This window comes from Pelodiscus sinensis, chromosome 20, assembly GCF_049634645.1.
Source record: "Pelodiscus sinensis isolate JC-2024 chromosome 20, ASM4963464v1, whole genome shotgun sequence".
In the NCBI taxonomy this organism is placed as follows: Eukaryota; Metazoa; Chordata; order Testudines; family Trionychidae; genus Pelodiscus; species Pelodiscus sinensis.
In genome coordinates, this window is record NC_134730.1 from 8,208,316 (window position 1) to 8,228,381 (window position 20,066).

At 51.9% G+C, this 20,066-nt stretch overlaps 2 protein-coding genes across 2 annotated transcripts in view; one reads left to right on the forward strand and one right to left on the reverse strand.

Moving 5' to 3' along the window:
- DHRS7C (dehydrogenase/reductase 7C) overlaps positions 1 to 6,534 on the forward strand; it is a 44,058-nt gene extending 37,524 nt beyond the window's left edge. Inside the window, exons 6-7 of the mRNA XM_075903563.1 lie at positions 3,946 to 4,101; positions 6,075 to 6,534. Of these exons, the coding sequence (XP_075759678.1) occupies positions 3,946 to 4,101; positions 6,075 to 6,280 (362 nt within the window). The 3' untranslated portion in view covers positions 6,281 to 6,534. The remainder of the gene's footprint in view (positions 1 to 3,945; positions 4,102 to 6,074) is intronic.
- A 1,289-nt stretch (positions 6,535 to 7,823) lies between these two features.
- Positions 7,824 to 12,353, reverse strand: LOC142819168 (uncharacterized). Its single transcript, XM_075904257.1, has 2 exons — positions 10,989 to 12,353; positions 7,824 to 8,002 (listed from the first exon to the last, which is right to left on the reverse strand). Exons 1-2 carry the CDS (start codon positions 12,015 to 12,017, stop codon positions 7,982 to 7,984), a joined length of 1,050 nt encoding a protein of 349 aa, XP_075760372.1. The 5' UTR covers positions 12,018 to 12,353; the 3' UTR covers positions 7,824 to 7,981.
- Between the last annotated feature and the right edge of the window lie 7,713 nt (positions 12,354 to 20,066).

Sequence of the window (20,066 nt, forward strand, 5' to 3'; positions counted from 1 at the left end):
AAGCAGAAAAACTGAGAACCGGCTGTCCAGGGGGGTCCCTTGAAGCACAAGCCTCAGATAGCCTCAGACAGCATCCAGACAAAGCAACTACTGTCCTGATGACCTGAAGCAACTACTGCCAGAACTGGTTTCAGCCGCCCTTAAATGCACCCCTGCATCCAATCAGCGTGGACGCGCAAGTTCGAATTAGCAAAACGCTAATTCAAACTAGTTTTTAGTTCTAGACGCGTTAGTTTGAATTAGCTTAGTTCGAATTAACTAATTCGAACCAAGTTAGTTCGAATAAGAACTGTAGTGTAGACATATCCTAAGTATTTTTTAACTTGTTATTGTCCTATTTTAACTCCTAAACGTACCCCATTTCCACTAGCATTCACTGTTGGTCACCACCAACCTTCTTGGTGAAAACCAGAACAAAGAAGTCATTAAGCACCTCTGCCATTTCAAAGTTTTCTGTTATTGTTTCTGCCTCTTGATTAAGCAATGGGCCTACCCTGCCCTTGGGGCCTACCCTGTCTTGCTTATAGGGTTGCCAGGTATCTGGTTTTCTACCAGACAGTCCAGTATTTGCACTGTCTGTCAGGTAGAACAATTCAGAAAATACTGGACATGTGCAATGTCCAGTATTTTTGGAATTCCCTGCTGGGAGGCAGGGGCACGACTGGGAAGTGGGGCCGCAATTGGCGCTGGGAGCCTTGTGGTCGCACGCAAAAGCCAGGCGGGGTGGGGCGATGGCTGGGACTCCCCCCGCCCGGCTTTTGCATGCAACCAGAGGCTCCCAGAGCCAATCGCATCCCTGCCTCCCCACTGGGAGCCTCTGATTGCGAGCAGAAGCTGGGTGGGGGGAGTAGCTCCCGACCCTGTCCCTGCCGGGCTTCTGCTCGCAACTAGAGGGAGTGCCTGCCGGGGGCACAGTCCGAAGGACTCCGGCTGTGGCCAGTGGCTGCGCCCCTCCGCCAGGTCTGCTTCCTGCCCCCCTTCCTCCAGTCCAGCCCTGCAGCCCCCAGACCCATCCCCAGCAAGCTCTGCTTCCCTGTTCCGCCCCCTTCCTAGCCAGCCTTGCCTCTCCCCTCCCCCCGCCCATGATCAAGTGTGCTTGTTTTTTTGGCAGGGTCTATCTGGCAACCCTACTTGCTTATAATATAGTTGTGGAATTTATTCTTGTTCCTTTATGTCTCTAGCTAGATTGAACTCGGTTTGTGCCTTTGCCTTTCTAATTGTGCCCCTACATACTGCCTTTCTGCTTGATGACTCTGTTTCCTGCTTAAATGCGAATTAAGGCAAACCTAACAGTCCTGCTGTTACTTAAAACAAACCTGATTTCTATATAGGCAGGACTGTGGGATTTTGAATGTTTAACACCATATTTTCACATACAATGTTGCCACACATATTTTACAAGAACAATACTGAGCAGCAAATTATAATTTTTCAAATTATATTCACAAGGTATAGGCCTGGCTTAACAAAAGTGATATGTCTCATTTCATAGTGGGCATGACTAGGAAGCTAAATGGAAAGTGAAGTTAAGAAAAAGAGTTTTACAAACCATTTGCTGGAATCAGTATAGTGCTAAGGTAGGCAGCAAGGCTATGTCTACACTGGCACCCTTTTCCGGAAATGCTTAAAACGGAACAGTTTTCCGTTATAAGTATTTCCGGAAAAAGCACGTCTACATTGGCAGGATGCTTTTCCGGAAAAGCACTTTTTCCGGAAAAGCGTCTGTGGCCAATGTAGACACGCTTTTCCGCAAAAAAGCCCCGATCGTCATTTTCGCGATCGAGGCTTTTTTGTGGAAAAGACTACTGTGCTGTCTACACTGGCCCTTTTCCGGAACAGTTTTTCTGGAAAAGGACTTTTGCCCGAACGGGAGCAGCATAGATTTTCCAGAAAAACAATGATGATTTTACATTAGATCGTCATTGCTTTTCCGGAAAAGCAAGCGGCCAGTGTAGACAGCTGGCAAGTTATTCCGGAAAAGCAGCCGCTTTTCCGGAATAAGTGGCCAGTGTAGACACAGCCCAACACTCCGAAGCTACAGACTATGGACAAGATAAACCTGGAATGAAAAAATCGGGTTCCTTGTGAACCGCACATGGATAGAACATTCTCTACATGGATTGGTTCTTGCAAAGTAACCTAACCAATCAAAAAGGTGTGATTTAATTTAGAGCAAATACAACGTACTGTGTATCTATATCTACGTATCCATATCTATAAAGAAATAAAAGGAAGAGATTTTCTGTGTAACTTTGGGTGTGTGGTAGGCCCTATACCCACCCAAGCCTCTGTATTTTACAGGTACATAGGCCCAGCATCAACCCACTGCCCCCTCTAATCTACACTAGGGGTGTAGAGTTGATTAACCGATAAGCAAAAGCTTAATGCCAGATTACTCACATTCCCTCCCCACCCTCTGCCTCTTGCCAGTACATTTTTTAGTAGGGCCGGCAACCCAACTCAGTCTCAGCTTGCTGAGACCTACCCCTGCTGTGGCTTTGCATTTAAAGTGTATTAGAAGCCAGGCAGCCCGGTTCAGTTCTGGCTCGCGCCAGGTGCAGGAGCTCAGACCTCCCCCCCAGACAGAGGCAGCAGCACAGGGTGTCAGACAGCTGGTCTGCGAGAGGAGCCAGTTTTTAAACTGGCTCCCCTTGCGGACCAGCTCCCACCTCGCACTCTGCGCTGCTGTCTTTAATAGAGACAGCACCATGAGTAGCAAGGGGCTCCCCAGGAGTAGGACCATAAAGACTGGTATAGGTACATAGCTGCCAGTGCCACCCCAGGGACTAAGAATTCACGAAGTTAATCGACTGTTCAATCAACCAATATTTAACATCCCTAATCTACACCTCTGTCTGCGTGCTTGGGGGAATCTTCACGGCTTACTCCCAGGCCTTGGAGGGTTAGGTGTAGCTTGCCCCTCTTCACTCCTCCTCCTCCTTTTCCTAGGCCTGGTATTGCAGGGCCAGGAGAGCAGGGAGCAGACTGACCCATTGTATGGGAAGCTGCCCTGAACTGCTGGGCTTTTCCTGCTCCTTCTGGGTATGTCTACACTACCCCTCTAGTTCGAACTAGGGGGGTAATGTATGCATACCGAACTTGCTAATGAAGCCCGGGATTTGAATTTCCCGGGCTTCATTAGCATAAAGCCGGCTCCGCCATTTTTAAAAGCCGGCTTGTTCGAACCCCGTGCCGCGCGGCTACACGCGGCACGGGGTTCGAACAAGCCGGCTTTTAAAAATGGCGGAGCCGGCTTTATGCTAATGAAGCCCGGGAAATTCAAATCCCGGGCTTCATTAGCAAGTTCGGTATGCATACATTACCCCCCTAGTTCGAACTAGGGGGGTAGTGTAGACATACCCTCTTTTCTGATTTCCTACACAAAGATATTCTCTGGCTCCCATGATGGGAAGAGTTCTGCTTGCCTCCTTCCTGTATTTCTTGAGGAGAAAAGCCAATTGGAAGTAGGGCTAGTGTTTTTCAGGAATGCTAGCCTGGCTCCAGGAGGAATCAAAATCCAGTTATTGGATGAAATTGTCACAGCTGGCGACTATTTTTAACTGAGACACTGATTATCAGATTTAAGTGTAAAGTCTCATAAAAACTATTCTGTGTGCAAAGAGTACACACTGTAATTTTGGGGGGGATACAATGTGGTTAACCAAAGTAGTTAAATCCCTAGTTTAAATGTTAAATTCAACTCAACTTTAGCTATGGAGTGAAGATCAATGTTTTTATAGTAGCATCTGTATGATGTATTACTAGGTGTCCATTTCACCTGTCCTTATTTGTACAGTGAATTTCTTCAATTGTTGACTTTATTCCTCTCCTCTCTCTGGAAAATTACCACGCACTGGCAGATTTAAGAAACAAAAACATCAAGGTATGCCTACCTTAGTGTTTTTGCATTTGATAAGGCTGTCTCTCCTATTGCTTGTCTCTTAGATGCTGCTTCTAAGCATGCTGCTCAAGGATTTTTTGACTGTCTTAGAGCTGAAGTGGAAGAATTTGATGTTTGTATCAGCACCGTGAGTCCAACATTCATCCGTTCATACCATGTTCAACCAGAGCCTGGCAACTGGGAGGCCTCCATTTGGAAATGTAAGGTTCAAAGTGCAATTGAGAGCTGTGGGACATTTAGAAGTGGAGGATAGAGAGTTAGAGGACAAGTGGATAGAAAGGAGAGAGGCATTAGAGAAATGTTAGTGTATGGTAGCAGGGACCACACACTAGGATAGATTTACATCCCAACTTGCTGTAAACTAAGGGTATACCTATGTAGTCTGTGGATGCAAGTTCCTCAACCCAGGTGGACAGCTCTAAAAATTGCTTTGAAGCTGCGGTTTGGGCTGGATACTGGGTTTTGAAACCCACTCCCATCCTTACACATACTCGAACTGTTCATTTAGATAAATCCCCAGAGAGAAGAACAGATGAAGGGGGCAGAATAAAAAGGAGATTGCGGGAGTCATGTGATCAGTGTAGAAAGAAGAGGAAAACAGGAACATATAATGGTATTTGTGAAAAGAAAGGCATCAGGCAGAGAGGGACAGTGAGGGAGCTGTGATGGGGAAAGGAAATGGAGATGGGGAAAGGTGTGATAGGACCTGTTCCACCCATAGATCAAGTCCCAAAAGAACTGCCAGTGGCGTCTACCTGCATGACCCTGAGAACCCCTACACATCCAGGTGCATTCCCGGGGGAGATAAGAAGTAGCACAGTGGAGCTAAACAACCATCTGATTGAGGGCTGGCCTGTGACAAGATCAGCGTGTTGTGAGCGGATCCTCACTGACTAAGTGGCAGATCCCCCATCATTGTTAGGGTCTTCAGCTGGGACTCAGTGGAGTTAGGTAGGCTGGCATGGAGGGGGAGGGAGGTTGTACTCCCCCTATGGATCTGTTTACAGTCTGCTAAGTGAGGACACTAGGCTTAACCCTTTCTGGAGTCCCCTGGACTGCGATGGGAGATCATCACTTTGTTAGAGCCCTCTAGACTGTGTCAGGTCTTTTGCTGGAGCCCCCTATATTGAGTTGGATGTTTACCCCAGCCTGAAGATCAGGCTCCTCAGCCATTACCTGCCTAGGGGCATGTCTACACTACATGGCTCCATAACCGGAGCTATTATCTGTGGTTTGTAACCTATCCTTTAAATCGGCTTCTGTACTTAATGACTGGAAGGTAGCCAACGTGACACCAATATTTAAAAAGGGCTCTAGAGGCGATCCTGGCAATTACAGACCGGTAAGTCTAACTTCAGTACCGGGCAAATTAGTCGAAACAATAGTAAAGAATAAAATTGTGAGGCATGTAGAAGAACATAATTTGTTGGGCAAAAGTCAACATGGTCTCTGTAAAGGGAAATCCGGTCTTACTAATCTATTAGAGTTCTTTGAAGGGGTTAACAAACATGCAGACAAGGGGGATCCAGTAGATATAGTATACTTAGATTTTCAGAAAGCCTTTGACAAGGTCCCTCACCAAAGGCTCTTGTGTAAATTACATGGCCATGGGATAAGAGGGAAGGTCCTTTTTTGGATTGAGAAGTGGTAAAAAAAAACAGGAAACAAAGGGCTGCAAATGATGGCAGACAGATCAAGGTAAATTACTAAGAAAAGTAAGTTGCTAAACAAAATAAAACAAAGCACACCTGCTAAGCTTAATACTCTAATAAACTTGCTACATACCTGGGACATGAACTGTACTTGCCCATTCTGAGCTTGCCAGACTCGTAAACAGGTGTGGTCAATGTTGGAAGGACCTGTAAATTTTCCAAGTCACACACTGGTTCTGTGGTGCATAGGAAGAGGGAAGACAGGAGAAAGAGGGAACAGGAGTTTTATTTAGAGGTAAGTGGTAAAATTATTAAATTAAATTAAATTAAATGTGCTGGGGATAGGGGGAGCGAGGAGGGGGGAGTGGGAAGAACTGGGGATTCAGGAAGCAGGTTGAGTCTTCTTTGCACTAGTTCACAGCTATTCTGTCTGTTGCTCTATCACTCTCCAGATCCGCTGTAGTGCAGCCATACTACACACCATCTGGCTGCTTCTCACTCCTCTCTGATCTGCTTTTCAGTCTTTTTCAGAAAGCTGGCATATGGTGTACACCCAATGGAGGTTGCTGAGGAAGTTCTGCACACAGTGAGCAGAAAAAAACAGGAGGTGTTTATGGCCAATGCCATCCCCAAGGCAGCTCTTTACATTCGCACTTTCTTTCCGGAATTGTTTTTTGCCATTGTTGCCTCTGGTGTTAAGGAAAAGCAGAAGGTAGAAGAGAAATGATTTTGTTCAGCTTTATTCTGTTTGTAAAAGACAGGACTATGCAGCACTTTAAAGACTAACAAGATGGTTTATTAGGTGATGAGCTTTCGTGGGCCAGCCCCACTTCCTCAGAAGCTCATCACCTAATAAACCATCTTCTTAGTCTTTAAAGTGCTACACAGTCCTGTCTTTTGTTTCAGCAAGACCAGACTAACACAGCTACATCTCTATTATTATTCTGTTTGTGGCCTGAATAAAGTCTGTTTCAAGAATGAGCATTATCAGCTTCACTTTCAGTGGACAATAAAGCCAAAGGTTGTTGCCAGATTATAGCAAGGATGACTTTAAAGACTGGCCCTCTCTCTAAAGCTTGGGACCCAGAGTGAAGGACAGTCCCTGTTGCAGATAGTGGACTGTCTAGATAAGACAAAGGTTAGTGGGAAGGGTGGAGGGAAGAGAGCTAACCCCTGTTGGGGCTCCCCCAAGACCTCTTCCACCTTTTCCCTAAGATTTCAGTTCAACTCCAAATATTGCCACTCAGATATCTCTGTTCGGCATCCAGGAACAGCTGGGTAGATCAGACTCAAACCAAGAGGGGTGGATGCGGGGTACGTCACAATTCCAAACTTACACAGAAACCCTTTCATTACATATACATTACACATCTCATTGCATTTACATGTTTTGGATTGATTTAGTTATTTTGCAGGAACCAGTCCCCATGTGTAGGGGTTCTCCCCCTGTGCGGAGGGGCTTACGTCCGCCCCCCCTCGGTTCTCTGAATATCGACGCCTTAACGCGCCCGATTCCGCTTGGTTTGGTTAGGCGGTTGGGGGAAGGGGGTCCGGGCCCGCCCTCTCTCCGGACCCCAGCCCAGGGCCCTAAGGTCGGGGAAAAAGACTCCCCCACCTAGCAGGGGGGGTCGAGACCCCTAAACTCCCCTGCTCTCAGGGTCCGCGTCCCCGCCCTGGGCTGCTTCTTCCCCCCCCAGGTCCCATAGGCTCACCTCGGCCCTTCCTCTGACCCTGCCCAGGGTCTCCAATACTGCCGACCACTCGCCGGCTCACGGGGGGGGGGGGTGCGTCTCCTCGGTGTCCCCCCATATGGCTGATACACTGCGGCCTTTTAAGCTGCCCGCCGGACGCAGGCAGATGACGTCACCCCCCTCGTCGGACTCCGGCCCCTCCCAGGGCCGTCCTCCCCATGACGGCTCCGCCACGCCTGCTCGGCTCCGCCCCCTTTCGGCGCTGCCGGCCGGCCCCAGCTCGTCACCCGGCCGGGATGCCGGCGCCGCCGTCCCTGCACTGCCTGCCGGCCCCGGCTCGTTACCCGGCCGGTGTGCCGGCGCCCCCGGCCTTACACTGCCTGCCGGCCCCGGCTCGTTACCCGGCCGGTGTGCCGGCCCCCCCGTTCGGGGACGGCGGGCGGTACTCCGCTCCCCTCCGGGGGGTGAGTCCTTCCCCCGCGGTTGCGGCGTCCCGGCGGTTTCCGGGAGGGGCGGGGCCACCCCGCCACACACCTTCCCCCTTAAGTCTGGTGCCATACTCGCAGTTCTGGTCTCTGTGTTTTCCGCTGACCGGGATAGCCAGTCCGCGTTCCCGTTGGCGGACCCCGGGCGGTGCACGACTCGGAATTTGTATGGCTGTAAGCTGAGGTACCATCTCAAGATCCGTGGATTAGTGTCCTTCATCTGCTGCATCCATTGCAGCGGGGCGTGGTCCGTCACCACGGTAAATTCATCGCCTAGAAGAAAGTATCTTAGTGAATCGACAGCCCACTTGAGGGCCAATGCCTCCTTTTCAATTGTCGCATATCCCTTCTCCCGAGGGAACAGTTTACGACTCAGATAGAGGATGGGATGCTCCTGTCCCTCCTCCTCTTGCGTCAGTACCGCCCCTAACCCCACTTCTGACGCGTCAGTCTGCAAGGTAAAAGGTTTGTTAAAGTCGGGCTGGGCCAGCACCGGGGCCCGGACCAACCGGTCTTTCAACTCCTGAAACGCGTCGTCGCACGCCGCGGTCCACCTCACCCTCTCGGGTTGTCCTTTCCTTGTGAGGTCTGTCAGTGGGGCGGCCACGGAGGAAAAATTCGGGATAAACCGTCTATAATAACCCGCCAATCCCAGGAACTGCCGTACTTTCCTTTTTGTCGTTGGGGTGGGGTGTTCCCGTACTGCCTGGACCTTATCTACTAGGGGCTTCAGCTTCCCTCTCCCTACCGTGTACCCCAGATACGAAACTTCGGCCCTCCCAAATTGACATTTCTTTGGGTTGGCCGTGAGTCCCGCTTCCCTCAGTGCCCTTAATACGCTCGTAATGTGCTCTAAGTGCTTCTCCCAGGACTCACTGAATATCACGATATCATCAATGTAAGCCACTGCGTAGTCCTGATGGTCCCTTAAGACCTGGTTCATGAGTCTTTGAAAGGTCGCCGCGGCCCCGTGCAGTCCGAACGGCATGTTTTTGAATTGGTACAACCCAAAGGGGGTGGCGAACGCCGTTTTCGCCTGGGCTTCGGGGGAGAGGGGGATCTGCCAATACCCCTTCGTTAAGTCGAGGGTCGACAAATAGGCGGCCCTCCCCAGGCGTCCCAGTAACTCATCTATCCGCGGCATGGGGTATGCATCAAATCGCGAGATCGCGTTGACTTTGCGGAAGTCAATGCAGAACCTCGTTGATCCATCTGTTTTGGGCACCAAAACAATGGGGCTTCGCCATTCACTACGCGATTCCTGTATGACCCCCCACTCCAACATGGCTTGGAGTTCTTCCTTCACCGTGCCCCATAACTTCCGGGGAAGGGGGCGCATATTATCTCTTACCACTCTGCCGGGTTCAGTCTCGATCTTGTGTTGTACCAACGAGGTCTGTCCGGGTCGGCTGGTTAGTACCGTCCTGAACTGGTCGAGAAGGTGGTGCAACTGTTCTCGCTTTGGGCCCGGGAGCTCTTCTCCGACCCGTATGCCCTCGATCCTCACCTCCGGCTCCCCCCACGGCCCCAGCTCAATGTCAGTGTCCCGAGGGTCGATCAGGAGGGCCTCCCGTGGATGCCACTTCTTTAAGAGGTTGACATGATAAATTTGGGTTGCCCGGCGGTTCCCGTCTACCCGAACCTCATAGTCGACCGGGCCAAGTTTCCTGATTACCCGGAAGGGTCCCTGCCAGTGGGCCAGGAGCTTGGACTCCCCGCTGGGCAGCAATAGTAGAACCTGTTCGCCTGGTTCGAACTCCCTCACCTGCGCCTTTCTATCATAGTAGGCCTTCTGCCCTTCTTGCGCCTTCTCTAGGTTCGCTCGGGCCCGGCCCGCTAGGTCGTGGAGGGTTCCCCTCAATTTCTGTACGTACTGGGCGGCCCCCAAGGCAGGTGACACTGACGTTTCCCATCCCTCCTTTACGAGGTCCAGGATCCCCCGCGGTCGCCGCCCGTATAACAGCTCGAAGGGGGAGTACCCGAGCGATGCCTGCGGTACCTCTCTGACGGCGAACATCAGTGCAGGCAACAGCTTATCCCATTCCCGGGGTTCGTCCTGTGCGAACTTCCGCAGCATCCCCTTCAATGTGCGGTTGAATCGTTCCACCAGCCCATCGGTTTGGGGGTGATATACCGACGTCCGGAGCTTCCTGATCTGCAAGACCTTACACAGTTCCGTCATAACCTTCGACGTTAAATTCGTCCCCTGGTCTGTCAGTAACTCCCTGGGCAGCCCGACCCATGAGAATAGCTTAACTAATGCCTCCGCTATGGCGGGGGCGGTGGCTCTTTTCAGGGGCACTGCCTCTGGGCAACGGGTGGCGTAATCTACGATGACCAGGATGTAATTATGTCCGCGCCCAGATTTCTCGAGCGGACCTACCAGGTCTAATGCTACCCTCTCAAAGGGGGTCCCTACCACCGGCAGGGGCACCAGGGGAGCCGGCGGGACCCAGCCCCCGGCTGTTCTTTGGCACTGGGGGCAGGAGTTACAGAAATTCTTAACCTCCTGGTACACCCCCGGCCAATAGAATCTCTGGAGTATTTTCTGTTGGGTTTTTTCCCTGCCCAGGTGCCCGGCCCACGGGTGTTCGTGGGCCAATTCCAGGACCTTCCACCGGTACGGTCTTGGGACCAACAGCTGCCACCTTTCTTCCCCAGGGAGTTCCCCCGAAGACACCCGGTACAGGCGGTCATCTTTTACCTCGAATCGCGGCCCGTCCGGCTGGTTGGGCGGGTCCCCCTCCTGTGGCTCGCTTGTAGTGCACACCTGCTCCCAGGCCACCCGTAGTGTGGGGTCCTCGCGTTGTTGAGTGAGGAAGTCCCCTTCTTCTACGTCAAGACGGACGGTGGGCGGTGTCTCGGCGTCCGGAGCCCTTGCTGGCTCGGCCCCCCCCTCATCTTGCTCTCCTTGGGCTACCAAGGTCCCCTGCCCTGTTTCTGGCTCCCTTTTAGGCTGAGTTCCGCTATCCCACTGTCCTAGGAGTCGCTTCAGGCCGGGCCAATCCCGCCCCAGCAGGAGGAGGTACGCTAACTTAGGGCCGACAGCGACTACACAGTCTCCTTCCAACTCCCCGTCCCCTATCCGTACCCGGGTCGTAGGGTAGTAATGAATATCTCCGTGGACGCACCGGAGGGCTATGGGGGCACCCCGGGCCCGCCCTGGAAGTATCACGTCCCTTCGGACAATGGTTTGCCCGCATCCCGAGTCGAGGATGGCCTCCACCGGGTTCCCATTAACCCACAGTCGTTTAATTACCTGAGCTGCGCCGGCCGCCTTCCTGTCCGTGCTCCCAGCACGCCTCTGCCCGAAGGTGCAGTCCATCAGGGTGCAGTCCCGCTTATAATGGCCCTCCTGGCTGCACTGGTAGCAGACCACCTTCGGAGCTCCCTCGGGTGGCGGGGTGCCCGGCCTCGTTTCGGTCGCCCGGTCTCCCCTGGCCTCACCGATCGGCCGGTTCCACCGGGGTGCCAACCTCCTCGTCGGGAGGGGGCCCAGGGAACTCCCGGCGCTTTCCGCAGCCCGTTGGGCTCCCGTGGGCTTACCCATCCCCGCCTCGTTCCTTCGGGGTTCTCTCGGTGCCCCAGCGGTTCCTTTCCCCTCTGGCCCCTCTGCGGCTAAGTAGTGTTCCATGAGGGTCACCGCTTCATCCAAGGTCTCCGGAAGGTGCCGCCGTACCCACCACTGCCCTTCCACGGGGAGGATGCTGACGTATTGTTCGAGTATCACGAGGTCCGCCACCTGAGCCCCCGTCTTAGTCTCTGGTTCCAGCCATCTCATCCCCGCTTCCTTAACCCGTTGTGCCACCGCCCGTGGTCGCTCGCGGGAGTCGTACCTGGCCTCTCTAAACCGCCGGCGGTGGGTCTCGGGAGTCACCCCTAATTGGTCCAGAATAGCCTCTTTAACCTTATAGTAACATAAGGCATCGCTGGCGGACATCCCTCGGTATGCTAGCTGGGCCGGCCCTGACAGGTAAGGTGCGAGGAGGGTGGCCCAATGCTCGGGTGGCCACTTCGCGGCGGCGGCCACCCTCTCGAACGTAACCAGGAATGCCTCGGGGTCATCTTCCGGCCCTAGTTTCGTTAGCCGTATGGGCAATTGGGTACCGACCCCCTCTCCTCCTCCAGACCCTGCTACTGTCCCCGGTACCGTCACTGGTGCGCCTCGCGCCATCTGCTCCTGACGCTCCTGGAGCTGGTTGAGGAGCTGTTGCAGCGCCTGCATCTGTTGCTGCTGTTGTACCTTCTGGGTCTCGGTCCACCATTCCAGAATTTTATTGGCTTCCATTGTCTCCTGGCAATCAAGACTTTGTTAATCCTTTCCCTTATCCGAACCCCCGTTTCGGGGTCCGCTATGCCCACATTCTCCACCACGTGTAGGGGTTCTCCCCCTGTGCGGAGGGGCTTACGTCCGCCCCCCCTCGGTTCTCTGAATATCGACGCCTTAACGCGCCCGATTCCGCTTGGTTTGGTTAGGCGGTTGGGGGAAGGGGGTCCGGGCCCGCCCTCTCTCCGGACCCCAGCCCAGGGCCCTAAGGTCGGGGAAAAAGACTCCCCCACCTAGCAGGGGGGGTCGAGACCCCTAAACTCCCCTGCTCTCAGGGTCCGCGTCCCCGCCCTGGGCTGCTTCTTCCCCCCCCCCCCCCCAGGTCCCATAGGCTCACCTCGGCCCTTCCTCTGACCCTGCCCAGGGTCTCCAATACTGCCGCCCACTCGCCGGCTCACGGGGGGGGGGGTGCGTCTCCTCGGCGTCCCCCCATATGGCTGATACACTGCGGCCTTTTAAGCTGCCCGCCGGACGCAGGCAGATGACGTCACCCCCCTCGTCGGACTCCGGCCCCTCCCAGGGCCGTCCTCCCCATGACGGCTCCGCCACGCCTGCTCGGCTCCGCCCCCTTTCGGCGCTGCCGGCCGGCCCCGGCTCGTCACCCGGCCGGTGTGCCGGCCCCCCCGTTCGGGGACGGCGGGCGGTACTCCGCTCCCCTCCGGGGGGTGAGTCCTTCCCCCGCGGTTGCGGCGTCCCGGCGGTTTCCGGGAGGGGCGGGGCCACCCCGCCACACCATGCAACATGTTTTGGCCATTCATTGTCCATGCTCGACCTCCTCTTTACTTCATCGCTACATTTCCACATTGTCTTGTATATTGTTAGTTTGTTCCTAGTAAATGATTCTCTGAGTGTTCTCCCTCTTATCTGGCTTAGACATTTTGTCTTCTTAGGCCACGCCTGCACTACAGAAATGTCAACTCATGTTATGGCAGCAATTAAGTTTATTGACTACAATTCTTGTGTTTGTACTGTGCATCCTAAGGGTATGTTTACACTACACAGTTAGCTCGAACTAACTTAGTTCGAATTAGTTAATTCGAACTAAGCTAATTCGAACTAACACGTCTAGAACTAAAAACTAGTTCGAATTAGCGTTTTGCTAATTCGAACTAGCATGTCCACATTGAGTGGACCCTGAACAGGGCTTAAGGATGGCCGGAAGCAGTGCCGGCAGGGCATCAGAGGAGGACTTAGAGCGTGGAGATGCTCTCTCAGGCTAGCCGAGGGCTGCGCTTAAAGGGACCCGACCCCCACCCCGGACAGACAGTTCTCAGGGGTGCCCCGCTTGAAAACCAGTCCTGGCTTGGAGTGCCCGGAATGCCCACACTGGGAACATCACAGCACTCGGCCATCAGCCCGGCTGCACTTGCCGCAGGCTGCCATCTGGGGAGAGGGGGCAATTGGGGGGCTGCAGGAGAGTTTCCACCCCCAGAAGCCCGCAGAGCCAGCTCAGTCTTCCCCATCGGGGACTCGTACCCAATTCCTCCCTCACCTCCTTCCACTTACCCTTCCCTAGCCCCTCTTCCTGATGTACAAAATAAAGATAACGTTTCTTCCAACATTTACTGAACAAAACTGGGGGAGACTGGGAAAAGGAGGTGGGAGAGGGGAAGAGAAAGGTTGGGAGAGGGGAGGGCAACTAACATGATCAGGGGTTGGAAACAGGTCCCAGATGAAGAGAGGCTACAGAGATTGGGACTGTTCAGCTTAGAAAAGAGGAGATGGAGCGGGGACAGGATGCAGGTCTCTAAAAGCAGGGGTTGGGTGGAGAGGGTGCATTCATAAAAGTTCTTCATGAGTTCCCATAAAGAAGGACTAGAGGACACCAAAGGAAAGGAATGGGTAGCAGGCTTGAAACTAGTAAGAGAAAGTTGTTCTTCACAAAGCAAAGAGTTAACCTGTGGAACTCCTTGCTGCAGGAGGCTGTGAAGGCCACAACTAGAACAGAGTTTAAAGGGAAGTGAGATCAAGTCATGGAGGTTGGGTCCATGGAGTGCTATTAGCCAGGGGGTAGGAGTGGTGTCCCTGCCCAAAGTTTGTGGAAGGCTGGAGAGGGATGGCACGAGACAAATGGCTTGGTCACTGTCTTCGGTCCATCCCCTCCAGGGTAGCTAGGGTTTGCCGCTGTCGGCAGACAGGCTACTGGGCTAGATGGACCTTTGGTCTGACCCAGGACGGCCATTGTAAGCTCAGGGCTCAGGGTCGGGGGGTCTCAGTGGACCACCTCGATTTTCATGCACACCTGCTCCTGGGTGGCCAGGCTGGCAGCTCTCCTGCCCTAGACGGCCACTTTCCTGTGCCTAGTGCGGAGATCGTGGATGAGGTCCACAATGTCTGCACTAGCCCAGGAAGGTGCCCGCCTCTTGCGGTCCCGGGCAAGCTCCCGGGAGCCGCCAGCCTGGTCCCGGGAAAAGGGGGAGGGCTGGGGGACATCGGGTGGGTGGCTCTGTGCCGTGCCAGGTGCAGGGTCTGCTGGCTGGGTGCTGGCAGGCTTGCACCTGGCACGGGCACCGTAGCCAGCCCGTGCCCCTTTAAGGGGTCCAGGGCCGGGAGGGGGGCAATAGAGTTTCCCTGGTATTGGTCAGAGTGGCCACCAGGGAAACCTGGGGAGGGCTAGCCTCCCACTAGTTCGAATTAAGGGTCTACACAGCCCTTAATTCGAACTAGTAAGTTCGAACTAGGCTTAGTCCTCGTAAAATGAGGTTTTCCTATTTCGAACTAAGCGCTCCGCTAGTTCGATTTAAATTCGAACTAGCGGAGCGCTAGTGTAGCGCCTATGAATGTTAGTTCGAACTAACGTCCGTTATTTCGAACTAACATTGTAGTGTAGACATACACTAACTAACTGAGCTTGCACTGATGAAGAAAGCAATGCAATGGGTGTACCTATCAACCACAGGATATCTTGGGGAGGTTTTGCAGTGCCTCACAGGTGATTGGGAATAATAAGATTTCCATGTTCTGTAATCATGTTCTTTATCCTATAGCCTATAATTTCATCTGCATCCCATAAAGCTTCACAGCTCTTTAAAAAAAATCTCTGCAAACCTTTAAGTTGCAAGTTTCCATGGAGTGATCATCACTTTATTCTCCACAGTCAGTACAGATCTCATTCAGGTGTCACTGAGCTGGAGGGCTGGGGCAAGCTCTGAACACAGTCCATGAATGAGAACCTGTGCATATGAAAGTTTTGCAGCCACTACACCTTCATTAAGATGCAACGACACAGGTAGCAGACAGAAAAGAAGGACATGTCCAAGACCACAGTAGTTGAGTCACCATTAAAATTGACCTAAAGTATGAATCAGAGGATGCAAACTCACCAGGATTTATTCACTACCAATACAGTAATGTCCCCAGTTTTCTATTGCTTACCCATTAGTTGGGCATTGGGCACCAATGATTCTAGTTGTACCAAATCTGTGGTAATAATGGAAAAGGGAGGTATGGTGGTTGGTGCTTGATGGAAGCATTGCCTAGGCTATGTCTAGACTGCAGGCTTCTTTCGAAAGAGGTTCTTTCGAAAGCATCTTTCGAAAGAGCCTCTTTCGAAAGATCGCGTCTAGACTGCAGGCGGATCTTTTGAAAGAGCAATCCGCTTTTTCGAAAGAGAGCACCCAGCGGGTCTGGATGCTCTCTTTTGAAGAAGCCCTATTTACATTGAAGAACGCCTTCTTTCGAAAGAGGAACTTTCGAAAGAAGGCGTTCTTCCTCGTGAAACGAGGTTTACCGCCATCGAAAGAAAAGCCGCGTTCTTTCGAAATAATTTCGAAAGAACGCGGCTTGAGTCTGGACGCAGGGGAAGTTTTTTCGGGAAAAGGCTACTTTTCCTGAAAAAACCCCTGAGTCTGGACACGGCCCTAGTGATTAGAGGACCAGTTTCTCTTTAGTGTAAAATGGGATTGGTAGGAAAGCCTGAGCTCTCCCACTTCACCAAGCTCTGGCGCAGGGCTCTTTGAGGATTACCAGAGACCAGGCAGCCAAGAGTGCCTTATGGCCATCCTCCTTGTGTCAATTCCTATTTCCACCTTAAGCATTGAAATCTATAACAAAATGTACAGAAGTAAAGGTATCAACTGCAACTTTAGTTTGGGTTGCCAATGTTTCAGTTTTAAATAGCTTCTTCACTCCTATGCCACCCTCAATGTTAGAAGTACTTGATTGGATGTGGGATGTAGCATAGTATTTATTATTTGCCATGACCCTTCTCCAGCTGTCTATTTTTGCCCACAGATAGCATCTGCACACATCCCTTGTAGCTCTCTAACTGCAACTGATAGTAACTCAGCAGTGTTGTCTTCAAGTCATTGTCAAGTCTCAAGTCAAGTCCCGAGTCCCTAAAGTCACTTTTGAGTCAAGTCCCAAGTCGAGTCTCAAGTCTTAATTTAAAAAATGTCAAGTCACTTTTGTACAAGCCATCAAATATCGGCATTTTTGGACAATTTTTCGAGTCTCAAGTTGAGTCACCTAGGTGACTTAAGTCAGACTCAAGTTCAAGTCGTGGGATTCAGGTCAACAACTCTGCTACTCAGTGTTCAAACAAGACAAAGTTCCCAGCAAAGTAGATACATCCCATTCAGTTGCAAACAGAAGTAATTTTTAAAATTTGTTCCTATGATACAGATGGAGTTTGTCATACTTCTGTACTGGTCTTGGGACCAGGGAATCACCAACTGTAATATTTCTGCATTCTCCATACCAGGACACATGGAGTCTGTCTAGACTGCATCCTTCTGTCAGCAGAGGGATGCAGATTAGGCAGGTCAACATTGCAAATGAGGCAGGGATTTAAATATCCCATGCCTAATCTGCATAAAAATGGTCATTGTGTTTTGCCGACTCAGCACTTTGTCAGCAAAAAGCAGCAGTCTAGAGGGGGATCTGTCGAGAAAGAAAGCCTTTTTCGACAGATCCTGTAAACCACCTTGCAGGAGACATAAGGGATCTGTTGAAAAAGGCTTTCTTTCTTGACAGATCCCCCTCTAGACTGCCGCTTTTTGCTGACAAAGTGCTGAGTCGGCAAAACACGATGGACATTTTTATGCAAATTAGGTGCAGGATATTTAAATCCCTGCCTCATTTGCAATGTCGACCTGACTAATCTGCATCCCTCTGCTGACAAAGGGATGCAGTCTAGACATACTCATGGTGATGTAAGCCTCTACCTCTTCATGGCTATAAAACCTGTAAGACAGAAAGGGACAAAAGCATGAGACCAACTGTGCCTGTTATATTTCAGGTCTAACAAGTATACAGAATGGCTAACTCAATGCAACATTAAGCTGGCTGCACCACTTTGTCTTTGGAAAATAATAGTAGGGAGCCTGAGCGTGGATCATGATTTTCAATTCCACTTGATGCTCTCTTCAGTTTCCTTTGGCATTGAACTGTGCCATGATCTTCTGTAGTTCAGCCTTATCAATTGCTATCATGGTCTTTTGAATCTGTAAATTCTGCATCTGCATGTTCTGAACCATGGCCTCTGACAGAGCCATTGTAACCAGATGGACAGGAACCATCTCATTTATATCCTCTGTGACCTGGTCAGATCCAAAGGTTACAAAAAAGTAGTGGAGAAATTGTATATAAGCCTCAGACTGAAGAGATCTCTGTTCCCAGGATAATCAGAAGGGGCTGGTTTAGAACCAGCAGAAACAGTCAGGGGCAGTTGAACACCTGGGATCTATTGAGCAGGCCTATGGAGTCAGGCAAGTCTGGGCTGATTAGGACACCTGAGATTAATTAGGGAAAACAGTTGAAACTGGCTATAAAAGGATTTTGCCTGCAGGTGGTGGTGGGTCTGTGTACTTGAGTGGGTAGAGGAAAGTGCTGGGAGAAGGAGAAGGCACAGCAAGTGGACCCTAGGAGGAGGAATCAGAGGGAAAAAAAGGTGAGGGGGAAAGTATCCTGGGATGTTGGTGTTGTCTTGTATAGGTGTTGGGAACTCACATAGCTAGCTGCTATTATAGGGCCCATAGCTGGACTAGAAAGCTTTCCCCTTTCCATACACTGGCCAAAGATTAAAAGAGTTCAGAAAACTAATACCTTAAAGGTGTGTCTACACTGGGCCACTTATTCCGGAAAAGCAGCCGCTTTTCCGGAATAAGCTGTGAGCTGTCTACACTGGCTGCTTGAATTTCCGGAAAAGCATCGACACTGTACTGTACAAAATCAGCCGCTATTCCGGAAACTGTACTCTGCTCCCGCTTGGGCATAAGTCTTTTTTCTGGAAAAGCTTTTCCGGAAAAGGGCCAGTGTAGACCGCTTTTCTGGAAAAGCAGAAGAAACGTAAAAAAGCGGTTTGGACGGCGGGAGACCCCGTAGAAGCTGCGGACTTACGCGTTACCTGAGCGCTTAAAGAGCCCGCACGCTACTGGCCGCACGTGGCAGGAGCCCCCTGGAGACCACCCTTCCCAGCTCTGCCATGTGGCAACTGTGCTGCCCAGCCACCTCAGTGCAGGCATGGCAGCTCCAGGTGGTCGTCAGCCACCATCACCCGGGGCAGGGGAGGAAGCCCCCAGGGGCCGGAAACACAGGGCCCCATCCTGGACCCCCAGGGAGTTGGAGACCCTCCTGGACTTGTGGGAGGAGGAGGAGGGTCTCCATGACCTGCAGTCCTGCCGCCAGAACGCCGACTTGTACACCCGGCTGGCACGGAACCTGGCCCAGCAAGGCCACCCCAGCTGCAACTGCGAGCAGGTGCGCTCCAAGGTGAAGGAGCTGCGGCTGGCGTACGTGCGGGCCACGGAGGGGAGGGGAGCAGGACCCGATGCCTGCCCCTATTTTGAGAGGCTGCACTCTTTTCTGGGCGAGCCAGCCCCACAAGGTGTCCCTGTGGACACCTGCCAGCACCCCCCCATCAACTGTCCCACCGAGCCGGAGGAGGGAGTCCAAGGCTATCTCTGCCTCCTGGTATATGAACGCCAGGGCACCAGCCTGCAGCACGAGCTCCAGGCACCTGTACAGGTCCAGAAACATGGCCACCTACAGCTCCATGGCAGACAGAGCAGGGCAGAAAAAAGAAGACGCTGGGAAAAGCAGTTGGGGGGCCAAAGGGTGGTGTCCCCAAAACTCACAGGGCAACCACCGACCCTGTGAAGGGTGCCAGTCCCTGGAAGAGGTCACAAGGCACGGGAGCACGAGACCAACGGCTGCCCGGTGAGACCCCTTTAACCACACGTCTGGACGGAGCTCCGGCCCCGCCCCCGGAAAGGTCTGGTGGCCTTTGCCCTTTTCAAAATGGTTCCGGGCTTTTGCTTTTCCGGAAAAGCGCGCCACCAATGTAGATGCACTTTTCCGGAAAAGCTGAAAATGGAATAGTATTCCATTTTAAGCATTTCCGGAAATTCATGCCAGTGTAGACGTAGCTCAGGTGTGGTGCCTAAAATTGGGGGCTGCTATGAGCCTCTGAGGCAAGTAAATCCACCTGAAAGTGCAGGACCCACTGAACTTATGTAGGAGCTTTTTCACACCCCTCACAATCTCCTTAGCTTTCCCTTTAAAGCCTTGCATGAGGAAAAGTTTTTGTGTATGTTTGATGTAAATTAGTGTAAATGGTAATACTTCATTCTGATTGCTGCCTGTTACACACTAAGAAAAAGAAGTGAATGCATTTGATGGGTCTAGTCATTTGTTTAATCTGTCCTGCTGCTAGATGATGAAGAATGGGAAACTTCTGATCAACATCCAGCAGGTTGTATGCTTCTTTGACAAATGACTCCACAAATTTACTCCCATTTTGGAGTCAATAATTTTAAGCACCCCTGTCTTCAGAACAGCTAAGACATTAATTGCTTTGCTGTAGTTATGGCAGTCATCCCCATCTATGCCACCAATACCTCCAGAATTGGACCTGTGGATTCCTTATGTGGCAGTGACTGCCTCTGGGGCAGCAAATACTCTTCTACAAATAAAATAGAGACTGTCCTGAAGGAACACTGCAGAAAGCACCTTGATAACAATCATCAAGGTTTGTCAGTGCTTGTGATAGCTGCCTCTGTCTGTATTCCA